This window comes from Melanerpes formicivorus, unplaced genomic scaffold (assembly GCF_026170545.1).
Source record: "Melanerpes formicivorus ecotype bairdi unplaced genomic scaffold, bMelFor1.0.p_v2 SCAF_129, whole genome shotgun sequence".
Taxonomy (NCBI): domain Eukaryota; kingdom Metazoa; phylum Chordata; class Aves; order Piciformes; family Picidae; genus Melanerpes; species Melanerpes formicivorus.
In genome coordinates, this window is record NW_027142481.1 from 197,737 (window position 1) to 212,349 (window position 14,613).

Genomic DNA, 14,613 nt, shown 5'->3' on the forward strand with positions numbered 1-14,613 from the left:
GCCTGTGGCACTGCCTGGGGTCGCTGTGGCCAATGTGCAGCCCCTGGCACTCAGCTGCGGCATAAGAGGGGCACAGAGAGGCTGCTGGTGGTGGTGGTAGTGGTGTGCAGCTCAGCAGGCTCCTGGCAGCTGGGGAGGTGGAGGTGCAGAGCCCTTCCCTGGGCTGCCAGACTCACCTCTGTCTGCACCATCCCGTGCCGCTGCAGCCGCATGGTCCGCACCAGGTCCGAGATGTCGAACTGCCAGAGGAAAGAAGACAGTCAGAGGAGAGACAAACCTGCAGTGCAGGAGGCCTCCCCTCCAGCAGCAGCCCAAGGGACCCAACCAGCCACATGGGACACTTAGGGAAACAAGAGAGAGCTCAGCACAGCCTGGGCAGGCCTGGCAGACTGAGCAATACAGACACAGAGTGACACAGAAGGGGTTGGGGTGGAAGGGACCTTAAACATCAGCCAGTTCCAACCCCCTGCCATGGGCAGGGACACCTCCCACCAGCCCCAGCTTGCTCAGGGCCTCATCCAGCCTGGCCTTGAGCATGTCCAGGCAGGAGGCAGCCACAGCCTCCCTGGGCAACCTGTGCCAGTGTCTTCCCCACTCTCATACTGAAGAACTTCCTAACCCTGCTCTGCCTCAGCTCCAAACCCTTCCCCCTTTGCCTGGCTCAGACCCCCTCAGGAGCAGTTCCTCTGTAGCCTTCCTGCAGGATCCCTTCAGCTCCTGGCAGCAGCTCTGAGGTCCCCCTGGAGCCTTCTCCTCTGCAAGCTGCACAGCCCCAGCTCCCTCAGCCTGTGCTCACAGCAGAGCTGCTCCAGCCCTGGCAGCATCTTTGTGGCCTTCTCTGGACCCTCTCCAGCAGCTCTGAGTCCTTCTGCTGCTGGGGACCCCAGAGCTGGAGGCAGGATTGGAGCTGAGGGCTGAGCAGAGCAGAGCCTAGGGGCAGAATCCCCTCTGCTGCCCTGCTGCCCACCCTGCTCTGGCTGCAGCCCAGCACACAGCTGCCTGAGGGCTGCAGGAGGCACTGCTCAGCACCCAGCACCCCCCAAGCCTCTTTCCTGCAGGGCTGCTCCCATCCCACTGTGCACCCAGGGCTGAGAACAACCAAAGAGATCCCAGGGGGGGACATTTCCTGCCAGTCAGACCCAGCTCAGCTCAGCCCAGCCCAGCCCAGCCCAGCCTCCCCTGCTGGGTGCTCACCTCCAGGTCCCTGCTGATCAGGCCCAGGACGACGTCGATGCAGATGAGGGTCCCGGAGCGGCCGATGCCGGCGCTGCAGTGGGTGACGATGGGCCCCGACCTGTGGAGCTGTCTCATGTAGGAGATGAAGGTGAGCAGCTCCTCTGGCTGGGAGGGGGTGTCGTGGTCAGGCCAGGCAGTGAAGTTGAGGTGGGAGATGTGCCTCACTTCCCCTGTCTGAGGTGGCACAAGCACAGGGAGTCAGGCGTGGGCGCAGCGGTAGGGCAGCAGGGAGGATGCTCCGGGTGGGAAAAGCCCTTGGAGAGCATCCACTCCAACCCTGCTGTGACCCTGCCCAGGCTGGGGCTGAGCCATGGCCTCAGCACCACAGCTCTGCCTCTCTGGAACCCCTCCAGGGATGAGCATCCAACCCCCTCCCTGGGCAGCCTGGGCCAGGCTTGCAGAGCCCTTGCAGCCAAGAAGTTTCTTCTCCTCTCCAAGCTAAGCCTCCCCTGGGGCAGCCTGAGGCCATTGCCTCTCCTCCTGGCCCTTGTTCCTAGGGAGCAGAGCCCAACCCCCCCTGGCTGCAGCCTCCTCTCAGGGAGCTGCAGAGAGCAAGGAGGTCTCCCTCAGCCTCCTCTGCTCCACACTCCCCATCCCCAGCTCCCTCAGCTGCTCCTCCCCAGCCCTCTTCTCCACACCCTTCCCCACCTTTCTTGCCCTTCCCTGGCCCTGCTCCAGCTCCTCCAGCTCCTTCTTGCAGCCAGGAGCCCAAAGCTCAAGCCAGCCCTCAAGCTGTGGCCTCCCCAGTGCTGAGCCCAGGGGCACAATCCCTGCCCTGCTCCTGCTGCCCAACCATTGCTGCTCCAGCCCAGGCTGCTGCTGCCCTTCTTGCCCCCCTGCCCACCCCCTGCCTCCTCTCCAGCTGCTGCCACCCAGCACCCCCAGGCCTTGCTCTGCTGGGCACTTTCCAGCCCCTCTTCCTGTAAGCTCCCACAGGAAGCCCTCTCAGAAGCTAGGGATGTGCCCAGGTGTACCTCAGCCAGGACCACTGACCTAAACTGAACAGAGCCAGGGAAGCAAGGGGCTGGCAGCAGGGTTACTGTGCCAGCTGGGCTGATCACACAGAGCAATGAAGCAGCCAGGCTTGATTATCCAGGAATTTCATCCCCCTCTGCATGGGTTGTGGGGCCAAAGGATGGAGGGAGCCAAGATTCTGAGTCTCATCAGCAGAATGAGTTCACCTCCTGGCCCCACTGCCACCCTCTACACTACTCACAGAGCAGCTGCAGGGAGGAAGAGCTGCCCAGCAATGACCCCTGGGCAAGGAAGAGAAGCTCCAGTTCCCTCCTGCTGCAGATACTGCAGCTGAGAGCAGGGAAGCCAACAAGTGGGAGGATAAGAACAGACTCAGAGGATGGTTTAGGTTGGAAGGGACCTTGAAGATCAGCCAGCTTCAACCCTCCTGGACACCTCCCACCAGCCCCAGCTTGCTCAGGGCCTCATCCAGCCTGGCCTTGGACACCTCCAGGCAGGAGGCAGCCACAGCCTCCCTGGGCAGCCTGTGCCAGAGTCTCCCCAGCCTCACTCTCAAGGATCTCTTCCTCCTCTCCACTCTCAGTCTCTCCTCTCCCAGCTCCAAGCCATTGTTCCTCAGCCTGGCACTCCCAGCCCTTGGCCAGAGTCCCTCCCCAGCTCTCCTGGAGCCCTTCAGGTACTGGAAGGCTGCTCTGAGGTCTCCCTGGAGCCTTCTCTTCTCCAGGCTGAACAGCCCCAACTCTCCCAGCCTGGCCACACAGGGGAGGGTCTCCAGCCTCTGATCATCTTCATGGCCTCTTTTAGACCCTCTCCAGCAGCTCCAGGTCCTTCTTGTGCTGGGGGCCCCAGAGCTGGAGGCAGTGCTGCAGGTGGGGGCTGAGCAGAGCAGAGCAGAGGGGCAGAATCCCCTCCCTGTGCTGCTGCTCTCCCTGCTCTGGCTGCAGGTGGAATGGAATGGAATGGAATAGGAGTGAAATGGAATAGGAGTAGAATGGAATGGAATAGGAATGGAATAGGAGTGGAATGGAATGGCATAGGAGTGGAATGGAATAGGAATGGAATGGAATGCAATAGAATGGAATAGGAATGGAATGGAATAGGAGTGAAATGGAATGGAATAGGAATGGAATAGGAGTGGAATGGAATAGGAATAGAATAGGAGTGGAATGGAATGGAATAGGAGTGGAATGGAATAGGAATAGAATAGGAGTGGAACGGAATAGGAGTGGAATGGAATAGGAGTGGAATGGAATAGGAATGGAATAGGAATGGAATAGGAGTGGAATGGAATGGAATAGGAGTGGAATGGAATAGGAATAGAATAGGAGTGGAATGGAATGGAATAGGAGTGGAATGGAATAGGAATAGAATAGGAGTGGAACGGAATAGGAGTGGAATGGAATAGGAGTGGAATGGAATAGGAATGGAATAGGAGTGGAATAGGAGTGGAATGGAATGGAATAGGAGTGGAATGGAATAGGAGTGGAATGGAATAGGAGTGGAATAGAAATGGAGTGGAATGGGATAGAACAGAATAGAATAGAAATGGAATGGAATAGGAGTGGAATGCAATGGAATGGGAATGGGATAGAACAGAACAGAATAGAACAGAAATGGAATGGGAGTGGAATGGGATAGAATAGAATGGGATGGGAGTGGAATGGAATGGAACAGAATAGAATAGAAATGGAATGGAATAGGAGTGGAGTGGAATAGAATAGAATGGGATAGGAGTGGAATAGAATAGGAATGGAATGGGATAGGAATGCAGTGGAATAGGAATGGAGTGGAATAGGAATGGCGTGGAATGGAATGGACTAGAATTAACCAGGTTGGAAAAGACCTTGGAGATCACCAAGTCCAGCCTATCACCCAGCACCATCTGACCCACTAAAGGACCCAGCAGGCAGGGCGAGCTGCACCCACCTGGATCTCCTCCAGCTGCAGCACCCTGAGGATGAAGCCCTGGCGCTGCTGCAGCCTGACGAGGGCCAGCCGCAGGCGCTGGCCGACGAGGGTGCTGCTGTGGAGCGCGTCCGGCCAGTACCGCTGGCACTTGATCTTCTCTCCTTCCACCTCCTGAGTCATCATGGCAATCACACTGCACTCCTGCTCCCACACCATCTGCCAGAAGTCTGCCACCGTGGTGGGCAGGGGCCCCTGGCAGGCGATGTACACAAACTCTTCGGCCCCCACGGGCATGCGGATGAAGCTGGCGTTGATGTAGCCTCCCTCCCGCCCCAGGGGCACCCTGGTGCCGTCATCTGCCGTTCACACAGGGACAGAAACGCCACAGGGTTAGCTGGGCACCTCCCAGGACACAGAGGCTGAGCCTTCCACACCCACACAGAGCTTGGGAAAGAGCTGTGAGATGGCCAGGCCCAACCACCACCCAGCGGCCGGGTGCCCTCCCCCGAGCGCGTCCTGAAGCACCACATCCACAGCTGCTGCAACCCCTCCAGCCATGGGGGCTCCACCACCCCCCTTGGGCAGCCTCTGCCAGCCCCTGACCACTCTGGCAGCACAGAAATCTTTCCTCCTCTCCAGCCTAAGCCTCCCCTGGCACAATTTCAGGCCATTGCCTCCCCTTCCCATGTTAGTTACTTGGCAGCAGAGCCCAACCCTCACCTCACTGCAGCCTCCTCTCAGCAAGCTCTGAGAGCAATGAGGTCTCCCTCAGCCTCCTCTGCTCCAGGCTACACAACCCCAGCTCCCAAAGCTGCTCCTCATATGATGCCCTCCAAACCCCTCACCAGCCTGGTTGCTCCCCCCAGGACCTCACTGTCCTCCTTGTACTTGATGAGTGGAAGGAAAGAGCCCAACCCCCCCTGGCTGCAGCCTCCTCTCAGGGAGCTGCAGAGAGCAAGGAGGTCTCCCTCAGCCTCCTCTGCTCCACACTCCCCACCCCCAGCTCCCTCAGCTGCTCCTCCAAACCTCTCACCAGCCTGGTTGCTCCCCTCTGGACATGCTCCAGGACCTCACTGTCCTCCTTGTACTTGAGGAGTGGAAGAAACTTTCCCCCCTCTCCAACCTAAGCCTCCCCTGGCACAGTTTCAGGCCACTGCCTCTGCTTCTATCACCTGAGCCTGGGGAGCAGAGCCCAACCCCCCCTGGCTGCAGCCTCCTCTCAGGGAGCTGCAGAGAGCAAGGAGGTCTCCCTCAGCCTCCTCTGCTCCTGGAAGTGTTTGGGCTGGGAAAGGCCTCCAGGCTCACCCAGTCCAAGCCTCAACCCAACCCCACCGTGGCCACCAAACCCTGGCCCCAAGGGCCATGGCCACAGCTTGCTGCAACACCTCCAGCCATGGGGACTCCACCACCTCCCTGGGCAGCCTCTGCCAAGCCCTGACCACTCTGGCAGCAAAGAAATTCTTCCTCCTCTCCAACCTAAGCCTCCCCTGGCACAATTTCAGGCCACTGCCTCTCATTCTACCACCTGAGAGTGGGGAGCAGAGCCCAACCCCCCCTGGCTGCAGCCTCCTCTCAGGGAGCTGCAGAGAGCAAGGAGGTCTCCCTCAGCCTCCTCTGCTCCACACTCCCCACCCCCAGCTCCCTCAGCTGCTCCTCCCCAGCCCTCTTCTCCACACCCTTCCCCACCTTTCTTGCCCTTCCCTGGCCCTGCTCCAGCTCCTCAGTGTTACTCAGAGGAGGCCAACATCAGCCTCACTGCAGCCTCCTCTCAGGGAGCTGCAGAGAACAGGGAGGTCTCCCCTCAGGAGGCCTTCTCCAGACTAACCAACCCCAGCTCCCTCAGCCCTACCCCCCCAGACACCTGCAGTAGCTGCCTCAGGCCAGCTCCCAGTGCTTCCTTGTGGCTGAGGCAGCAGCTGGCTGGGGCAGAGACCTCGAGAAGCAGGCAGGGTCCATGCTTTGGAGGTGGAGTCCCCAGCCCTGGAGGTGTTCAAGGAGCTGCAGATGTGGTGCCTCAGGGCAGAGGTTTGAACTGCAGCTGCTCTGAAGCTCAGGCTGGCTGCTTCCCACCCACCCAGGACTAAGCCTTGCCAGTTTTCTCTTCTCCTCCAGCCCTCTCCCTCCCCCAACACACAGAGCAGTGCTGCAGGAGCTCTGCTGCCAGCAGAGTGGGTGCCCAGCTTGACAGGGGCCAGAGAGGACAAGCCTTGTCTGCCTCCAGTTTAGGACACAGAATCACAGAGCATTAGGGGTTGGAAGGGACCTCTAGAGGTGAGCAAGTCCAGCCCCCCCTGCCAGAGCAGGGGCACCCAGGGCAGGGCACCCAGGGGTGAATCCAGGTGGGTTTGGGAAGCCTCCAGAGAAGGAGACTGCACAACCCCCCCGGGCAGCCTGCTCCAGGGCTCTGCCACCTTCACACAGGGGCAGCCTGACTGTCCTGTGAGCCTCCCTCCCTGTGCTCTGCAGCAGCCAGCTGCTCACCCACCTCCCACTGCTTCAGAAATGTGTGCACTGAGTGGGCAGGAGTGGCAGATGTCCCTCTCTGCCCTCCTGAGCAGCAGGACTGGGACTGGGGATCAAAGCACCCCACTCCTGCCCCCATCCCTCTGGCCCAGTGTCAGCAGGGAGCTGTGGGCTGCTTGGGACTTACAAGGAAGAATGTTTTTGTATCTGTTCTTTCTCCTGTTCTCCTTGGCTTGGCCAACCAAGCACTGATCCAGAGGCTTCAACTCCTGCAGGTTCTGCAAGGAAGGAGGTCAAGGTGCATTAGAAAGAGCTGAGGGCTGGCAAGTGCTAAGAGCTCACAGAATCACTGCCAGGGCTGGAAGGGAGCTCCAGGCTCAGCCAGCCCCAACCCCCTGCCATGGGCAGGGACACCTCACACCACAGCAGCTTGCTCACAGCCACCTCCAGCCTGGCTGCAAACACCTCCAGCCAGGAGGCTTCCACCACCTCCCTGGGCAGCCTGGGCCAGGCTCTCACCACCCTCCTGCCCAACAACTTCTTCCTCACAGCCAAGCTCCAGCTCCCCACTTCTACTTCTGCTCCAGCCCCCCCACTCCTAGCCCTCCCTCACCCCCTCCAAAGTCCCTCCCCAGCTTGCTTGCAGCCCCCTGCAGCTCCTGCAAGGCCACCAGAAGGTCTCCTGGGAGCCTTCTCCTCTCCAGCCTGCACAAGCCCAACTCTCTCAGGCTGTGCTCACAGCAGAGCAGCTCCAGCCCTCTGCTCCTCCTCCTGGCCCTGCTCTGGACACCTTCCAGCCCCTCCACAGCCTTCCTGGCACAGAGGCTCCAGAGATGGCCCCAGAGCTGCAGCTGTGGGCTCAGCAGAGTGGAGCAGAGGGGCAGAATCCCCTCCCTGGCCCTGCTGGCCACACTTCTCTTGCCCTGCTCTGGACACCTTCCAGCATGTTAAAGCAATAGGACCTGAGTGACTTGAATGTGTCCAGAGAGGGGCACAGGGCTGGGGAGGGGTCTGGGGCACAAGGCTGGGGCAGGGGTCTGGGGCACAGCCCTGTGAGGAGAGGCTGAGGGAGCTGGGGTTGCTTAGCCTGGAGAAGAGGAGGCTCCAGCCTGCACAACCTCAACTCTCTCAGCCTGCCCTCATGGCAGAGCAGCTCCAGCCCCCTGGAGCTGTGGAAGCAGGCCCTGAGCAGGCCCAAGCCATTTACCAGCTCCCAGTGGGGCTATGCAACATCCCTCAGTCCCAGGGAGGAATCCAACCCCCCACAGCTAAGGGGATGCTCAGTGCCTGCCCAGGACAGCCTTCCTCCCTTCCCCCAGAGCAGAGCTGGTGTAACACAGCTGCCTGAGGGCTTTGGGGAGCTCCTTCAGATGCTCTGCAGCTTGAGCCCCTGTGAGCCTGGCAACCCTCACACTGCTTTGGCCATCCAGGAGAAGCAAGAACGCTGCAGAGATGCTTCAGAGCTTAACCCCCAGTTCCAACCAACCTGACCTCTCAGCAGCTGCTGCTTGGCAGGGGAGGGAAGCCTGTGGTGAGAGAAGGCTCTTCACCCACCTCAGAGCTGCACACCAAAGGGCTGTGCTGTTGACTCAAGGCACAGCCATCCCACTCCTGACTCTTTCAGAGCAGACAGCAAGGACTGAAAGGCCCAGGAGTGACTCACTGCAGGCTCAGCAGGAGGGCTAAAGGGTGACTCACTTCGATCTCCTTGGAAGGGACTCCCTGCTCCAGCAATCCCCGCAGCATCCTGATCACCGACTTCAGCTGGGCCCCGCAGTACTTGCCCCCAGGCAGCACGTTCACAGTAGGGAGGGCAGAGAGCTCTTCACTTGGCACTGAAGGGCAACCTGGCAGGAGAACAGGAGGTGCTCAAGGAAAGGGCTCAGCCAGTGCCAGCAGGGAGCCAGCAGGGAGCCAGCAGGGAGCCAGCAGGGAGCCAGCAGGGAGCCAGCAGGGAGCTGCTGCTGCCTTTGCTGCTGGCTGCTCACTGCTCTGCCACCTGCTTGCTCCCCACCCCCACTCCATCCACCAGCCAGAGCCCACAGATCTCAGAGAGTCACAGAACCAACCAGGCTGGACAAGACCTTGGAGATCACCAAGTCCAACCTCTCCCCCAGCACCACCTGAGCAACTCAGCCATGGCACCAAGGGCCTCAGCCAGGCTCTGCCTAAACACCTCCAGGGATGGGGACTCCACCACCCCCCTGGGCAGCTCATCCCAGTGGCCAATCTCTCTTGCTGGGAAGAACTTTCTCCTCCCCTCCAGCCTCAACCTCCCCTGGCACAGCTTGAGACTGTGTCCTCTTGTTCTGCTGCTGGGGTCCTGGGAGAAGAGCCCAACCCCCAGCTGGCTCCAACCTCCCTGCAGGGAGTTGGAGAGAGCAAGAAGGTCTCCCCTGAGCCTCCTCTTCTGCAGGCTAAGCAACCCCAGCTCCCTCAGCCTCTCCTCACAGGGCTGTGCCCCAGACCCCTCCCCAGCCTTGTTGCCCTTCTCTGGACACCTTCCAGCAGCTCAACCTCTTTCCTAACCTCAGCAGCCCAGAACTGGACACAGGACTCAAGCTGTGGCCTCAGCAGTGCTGAGCACAGGGCACAAGGACTTCCCTGCTCCTGCTGGCCACACTCTGCCTGACCCAGGCCAGGATGCCCTTGGCCTTCTTGGCCCCCTGGGCGCACTGCTGCCTCCTCTTCAGCTGCTCTCCCCCAGCACCCCCAGCTCCCTCTCTGCCTGGCTGCTCTCAGCCACTCTGCCCCCAGCCTGTGGCACTGCCTGGGGTTGCTGTGGCCAAAGTGCAGCCCCTGGCACTTGGATGTGTTCAATCTCCTGCCCTTGGCCTCTGCCCATCTCCCCAGCCTGGCAAGGTCCCTAATCTCAGTCCAGCTTGAAGTCCTCACCCTTTGCTGTTGCAGCTGGGCCAGACATGTCCTGTGGCAGGAAGCCTCAGCTGGCCTCATCCCTGCTCCAGCTCCAGCTGCAGTGTTGCCCTTCTGTGCTCCTCTTCACCCCCACACACTTCTGGCCCCCAGCTCTGAAGAGCCTTTCCAGCTGCTCCCTCTCCCATTTCACCTCTCATGAGCCCCTCAAAACACATCCAGGACCTGGGCAGAGAGCCCTCTGGCACTCTGTGCCACTGCTGTGAGGTCATGCAGCCTGCCACTGCTGGCTCTGGCCCACTCCTTGCCTGTACTGGGAGGCTCCAGGCTGGCTGACTCGATGGGCAGCTCCTCGCTCCCCCAGGTGACTTCATCTTCATCTTCATCTGCTTGGCTCAAGGGAGGTGCTGGAGGAGGAGACCTGGAAGAGGAGATGCTGTGGAAGGGTGAAAGGACAGCTCAGACATCACACACCTGCCAGCAAACCCTCTGCAGCCACAAGGATTTCTGGCCCAGCTCCACACCAGGGAGTTCAACCTCCCACCCCCAAGCCACCGAGTTTCTTTTCCCCCTCCCTTTAAATCCCCAGTGGGGATCTCAAAAGGCAATGGTGGCACTGGAGCAGGCTGCCCAGGGAGGTGCTGGAGCCTCCTGCTCTGCAGAGCTTCCAAACCTGCCTGGATGTGCTCCTGGGTGACCTTCCTTAGGTCAGGGACACCTCCCAGGGGAGCAGGCTGCCCAAGGCCTCATCCATCACTCTTGGGAGTGATACCCAGGGACAGCACAAGGGGCAGGGGACACAGACTGCAGCCCAGGAGGAGAAATCTCCTTGCTGTGAGGCTGCTGGAGCCTGGAGCAGGCTGCCCAGGGAGGTGCTGGAGCCTCCTGCTCTGCAGAGCTTCCAAACCTGCCTGGATGTGCTCCTGGGTGACCATGGGCAGAGACACCTCCCAGGGGAGCAGGCTGCCCAAGGCCACTCTTGGGAGTGATACCCAGGGACAGGGGACACAGACTGCAGCCCAGGAGGTTCCACCTCAACAGGAGGAGAAACCTCCTTGCTGTGAGGCTGCTGGAGCCTGCAGCAGGCTGCCCAGAGAGGTTGTAGCCAGCTGGGGGTTGGTCTCTTCTCCCAGGCCCCCAGCACCAGAACAAGAGGACACAGTCTCAAGCTGTGCCAGGGGAAGCTCAGGCTGGAGGGGAGGAGAAAGTTCTTCCCAGCCAGAGGAATTGGCCACTGGGATGAGCTGCCCAGGGAGGTGGTGGAGTCCCCATCCCTGGAGGGGTTCAGGCAAGGCTGGACTGTGGCACTTGGAGCCATGGCTTGGCTGTCAGGAGGGGTTGGGGGTTAGGTCCCAGGTTGGACTGGCTGAGCTCTGAGGTCTCTTCCAGCCTGGCTGAGGCTGTGATTCTAATTTTCAAGGGCTAAGCAGCCCAAGCAGCATCCAGTCTGGACCCTTCACCTCTCACCTCCTGGACACCACAAGATCTGTTCCCAGCTGACAGTCTCCTGGCTCTGCTGGAGATGGTGACAAAGACATTCACCAGTTTGAGGTCTCCATGTGGCTGATTTGGCCAAGTCTCAACCCAAAACTCTCCAGAGCCACAGCATGGGAGGGATTGGAAGGGACCTCTGGAGCTCATCCAGTCCAACCCCCCTGCCAGAGCAGGAGCACCCAGGCAGGGCACCCAGGAACACATCCAGGCAGATTTGGAAGCTCTGCAGAGCAGGAGGCTCCACAGCCTCTCTGGGCAGCCTGCTCCAGGCCTCTGGGAGCCTCCCAGCAAGGAGATTTCTCACAGGAGAAACTCACACAGGAACACATCCAAGGTCTGCCTGCAGCCTTCTCCTCTCCAGGCTGAACAGCCCCAGCTCTCCCAGCCTGGCCCCACAGGGGAGGTTCTGCAGCCTCTGAGCATCTTCATGGCCTCCCCTGGAGCCTCTCCAGCAGCTCCCACCAGCCTCAGCTTGCTCAGGGCCTCATCCAGCCTGGCCTTGGACACCTCCAGGCAGGAGGCAGCCACAGCCTCCCTGGGCAACCTGTGCCAGAGTCTCCCCAGCCTCACTCTCAACAATTTCTTTCCCATCTCCACTCTCAATCTCTCCTCTCCCAGCTCAAAGCCATTGTTCCTCAGCCTGGCACTCCCAGCCCTTGGCCAAAGTCCCTCCCCAGCTCTCCTGGAGCCCCTTCAGGTGCTGGAAGGCTGCTCTGAAGTCTCCCTGGAGCCATCTCCAGGCTGAACAGCCCCAGCTCTCCCAGCCTGGCCCCACAGGGGAGGTTCTGCAGCCTCTGATCATCTTCATGGCCTCCTCTGGAGCCTCTCCAGCAGCTCCAGGTCCTTCTTGTGCTGGGGGCCCCAGAGCTGGAGGCAGTGCTGCAGGTGGGGGCTGAGCAGAGCAGAGCAGAGGGGCAGAATCCCCTCCCTGTGCTGCTGCTCTCCCTGCAGCTCAGCACACAGAATCCCCTCCCTGTGCTGCTGCTCTCCCTGCAGCTCAGCACTCAGAATCCCCTCCCTGTGCTGCTGCTCTCCCTGCAGCTCAGCACTCAGAATCCCCTCCCTGTGCTGCTGCTCTGCCTGCAGCTCAGCACTCAGCTGGCTCTGGGCTGCCAGGGACCACTGCTGGCTGTGCTTTGGCTGCAGGTCTGCTGCTGAGCAGGGCCAGGGCAGAGCTCTTACCTTGCTGGCATGGCTGTCCCTTCACAGCAGTCCTCACAACCATTGACCTGAGTTGCCTGGGGGAAGGGAAGAGACATTGCCAAAGACATAGAGGGTCAGAAGAGTCACCCACTGCCAGCTGCCACCACTGCACACCCCCTGGGCTGTTTCTCAGCCCTGCTAAGCTCCAAGCAGCAGAGAGTGAAACCCTTTCTCCCTTCAGCCCCCTCCTTAAGGCAGAGCAGCAGAGGAGGAGCAGGCTGAGCACCTGGAGGCAGGCTCTGACCCCACAGCAGCTGCACCCCCTCAGCTTTCTCCAGCTCAGGGCTTTTGTGAGGGGTGTTTCAGAGCTAAAAGCACTTGATGAGATGAATCACAGCATGCCAGGCTGGAAGGGACCTCAGGGATCCTCTGGGTCAGCTGTTCTAGGGGAGAGTACAGTTGAGGTGAGCTGGCCCTAGCACCCTGGCAAGAGGAGGCTGAACCTGGCCCATGGAGGGGACTCCACTGCTTCCTGGAGAAGGCTGCAGGGAGACCTCAGAGCAGGCTGCCAGGACCTAAGGGGGCTCCAGGAGAGCTGGGGAGGGACTCTGGCCAAGGGCTGGGAGTGCCAGGCTGAGGAACAATGGCTTGGAGCTGGGAGAGGAGAGATTGAGAGTGGAGAGGAGGAAGAGATCCTTGAGAGTGAGGCTGGGGAGACTCTGGCACAGGCTGCCCAGGGAGGCTGTGGCTGCCTCCTGCCTGGAGGTGTTCCAGGCCAGGCTGGATGAGGCCTTGAGCAAGCTGAGCTGGTGGGAGGTGTCCCTGCCCATGGCAGGGGGCTGGAGCTGGATGAGCTTTGAGGTCCTTTCCAAGCCAACCCATTCTGTGACTCCAGTCTCTGGCTGTGCTCAAGGGGAAGCATTTTCAATATGGAATAGAATTAACCAGGTTGGAAGAGACCTCAGAGCTCAGCAAGTCCAACCCAGCACCCAGCACCATCTGAGCAACTCAACCATGGCACCAAGGGCCTCATCCAGGCTCTGCCTAAACACCTCCAGGGATGGGAACTCCACCACCTCCCTGGGCAGCTCATCCCAGTGGCCAATTTCCTCTTGCTGAGAAGAATTTCTTCCTCCCCTCCAGCCTGAACCTCCCCTGGCACAGCTGGAGACTGTGTCCTCTTGTTCTGCTGCTGCTTGCCTGGCAGAAGAGACCAACCCCCAGCTGGCTCCAACCTCCCTGCAGGGAGTTGGAGAGAGCAAGAAGGTCTCCCCTGAGCCTCCTCTTCTCCAGGCTGAGCAACCCCAGCTCCCTCTGCAGCCCAAAGGGAATGTCCCCAGCAGTCCCTTGCCCCCAGCCCCCCTTGGCTGTGCCAGGAGGCTCCTTGTCCCAAGGCAGTCTCCATGCTGCTGGCAGCCTCCCTTGCTGTGCTGCTCCATGGGGAGGAGGTCTCCCCTCAGCCTTCTCTCCTCCAGGCTGCCCAAGCCCAGCTCTGCCTCAGCCTCTCCTCCCAGGGCAGGGACAGAGAGGATGGGGCTGGCATGTGCTCAGCACAGGGTCCTGAGCCCCAGCTTGAAGCCAAGCACTGCCTGCTGGGTGTGCAGGGGAGAGAGAGGGGGGAAAGGGATTTCCCTTGGCATGGCCTTGGCTCTGTCTCTGCTGGGAGCATTGCTCCAAGCAGCACAGTGCTGAGCAGGGCTGTGCTGAGTGAGACAGAGTGGGGCTGAGACACAACCTGCTGGCCAGAAGGAGTCCAAGAGTTGCTCTGAGGATGGCTGAAGGGAGCCCATGCAGCTCCTTGTCCCAAGGCAGTCTCTGCCCTGCTGGGAGCCTCCCTTGATGCCCTGGGGCAGCAGGTCTGCTAGAGGGCAGTTGAGGCTCCTGCCAGGCCAGCTCTGCCCTCTGGAGCAGGACAGGGCTTTCCCCACAGGCACTGCTGCCCCTTCCTCAGCAGGCACTGGAGCCCCAGCAGGGAAGAAGGGATTGCAACCCTCCCTTCAGGAAAACCTCTACAGACTGACTCAGCCTCACTGCACATTTCCACTGCCACACTCCAGAGAGTTTCACTGCTGGGTCTTTTGCTGAGGGCACCAAGCTGTGTGCTGCAGCAGACACCCTGGAGGGAAGGGATCCAGCCAGAGGCACCTGGACAGGCTGCAGGGCTGGGCCCAAGGCAGCCTCAGGAGGTTCAACCAGACCAAGGGTAAGGTCCTGCAGCTGGGGCAGGGCAATCCCAGGGCAGGGACTGGCTTGAGAGCAGCCCTGAAGGAAAGGCCTTGGGGGTGCTGGGGGAGGAGAAGCTCCCCAGGAGCCAGCAGGGAGCACTTGCAGCCCAGAGAGCCAAGCAGAGCCTGGGCTGCAGCAAGAGAAGTGTGGCCAGCAGGGCCAGGGAGGGGATTCTGCCCCTCTGCTCCACTCTGCTGAGCCCACAGCTGCAGCTCTGGGGCCAGCTCTGGAGCCTCTGTGGCAGGAAGGCTCTGGAGGGGCTGGAAGGTGTCCAGAGCAGGGCCAGGAGGAGGA

At 60.6% G+C, this 14,613-nt stretch overlaps 1 protein-coding gene across 1 annotated transcript in view; it reads right to left on the bottom strand.

Annotated features, from left to right (window-relative positions):
- Window positions 1-14,613, bottom strand: part of PTPN13 (protein tyrosine phosphatase non-receptor type 13) — a 157,412-nt gene that overhangs the window by 1,438 nt on the left and 141,361 nt on the right. The window contains 7 exon segments of the mRNA XM_068168025.1: window positions 177-239; window positions 1,195-1,410; window positions 4,138-4,475; window positions 6,770-6,860; window positions 8,281-8,429; window positions 9,765-9,877; window positions 12,133-12,188. Of these exon segments, the coding sequence (XP_068024126.1) occupies window positions 177-239; window positions 1,195-1,410; window positions 4,138-4,475; window positions 6,770-6,860; window positions 8,281-8,429; window positions 9,765-9,877; window positions 12,133-12,188 (1,026 nt within the window).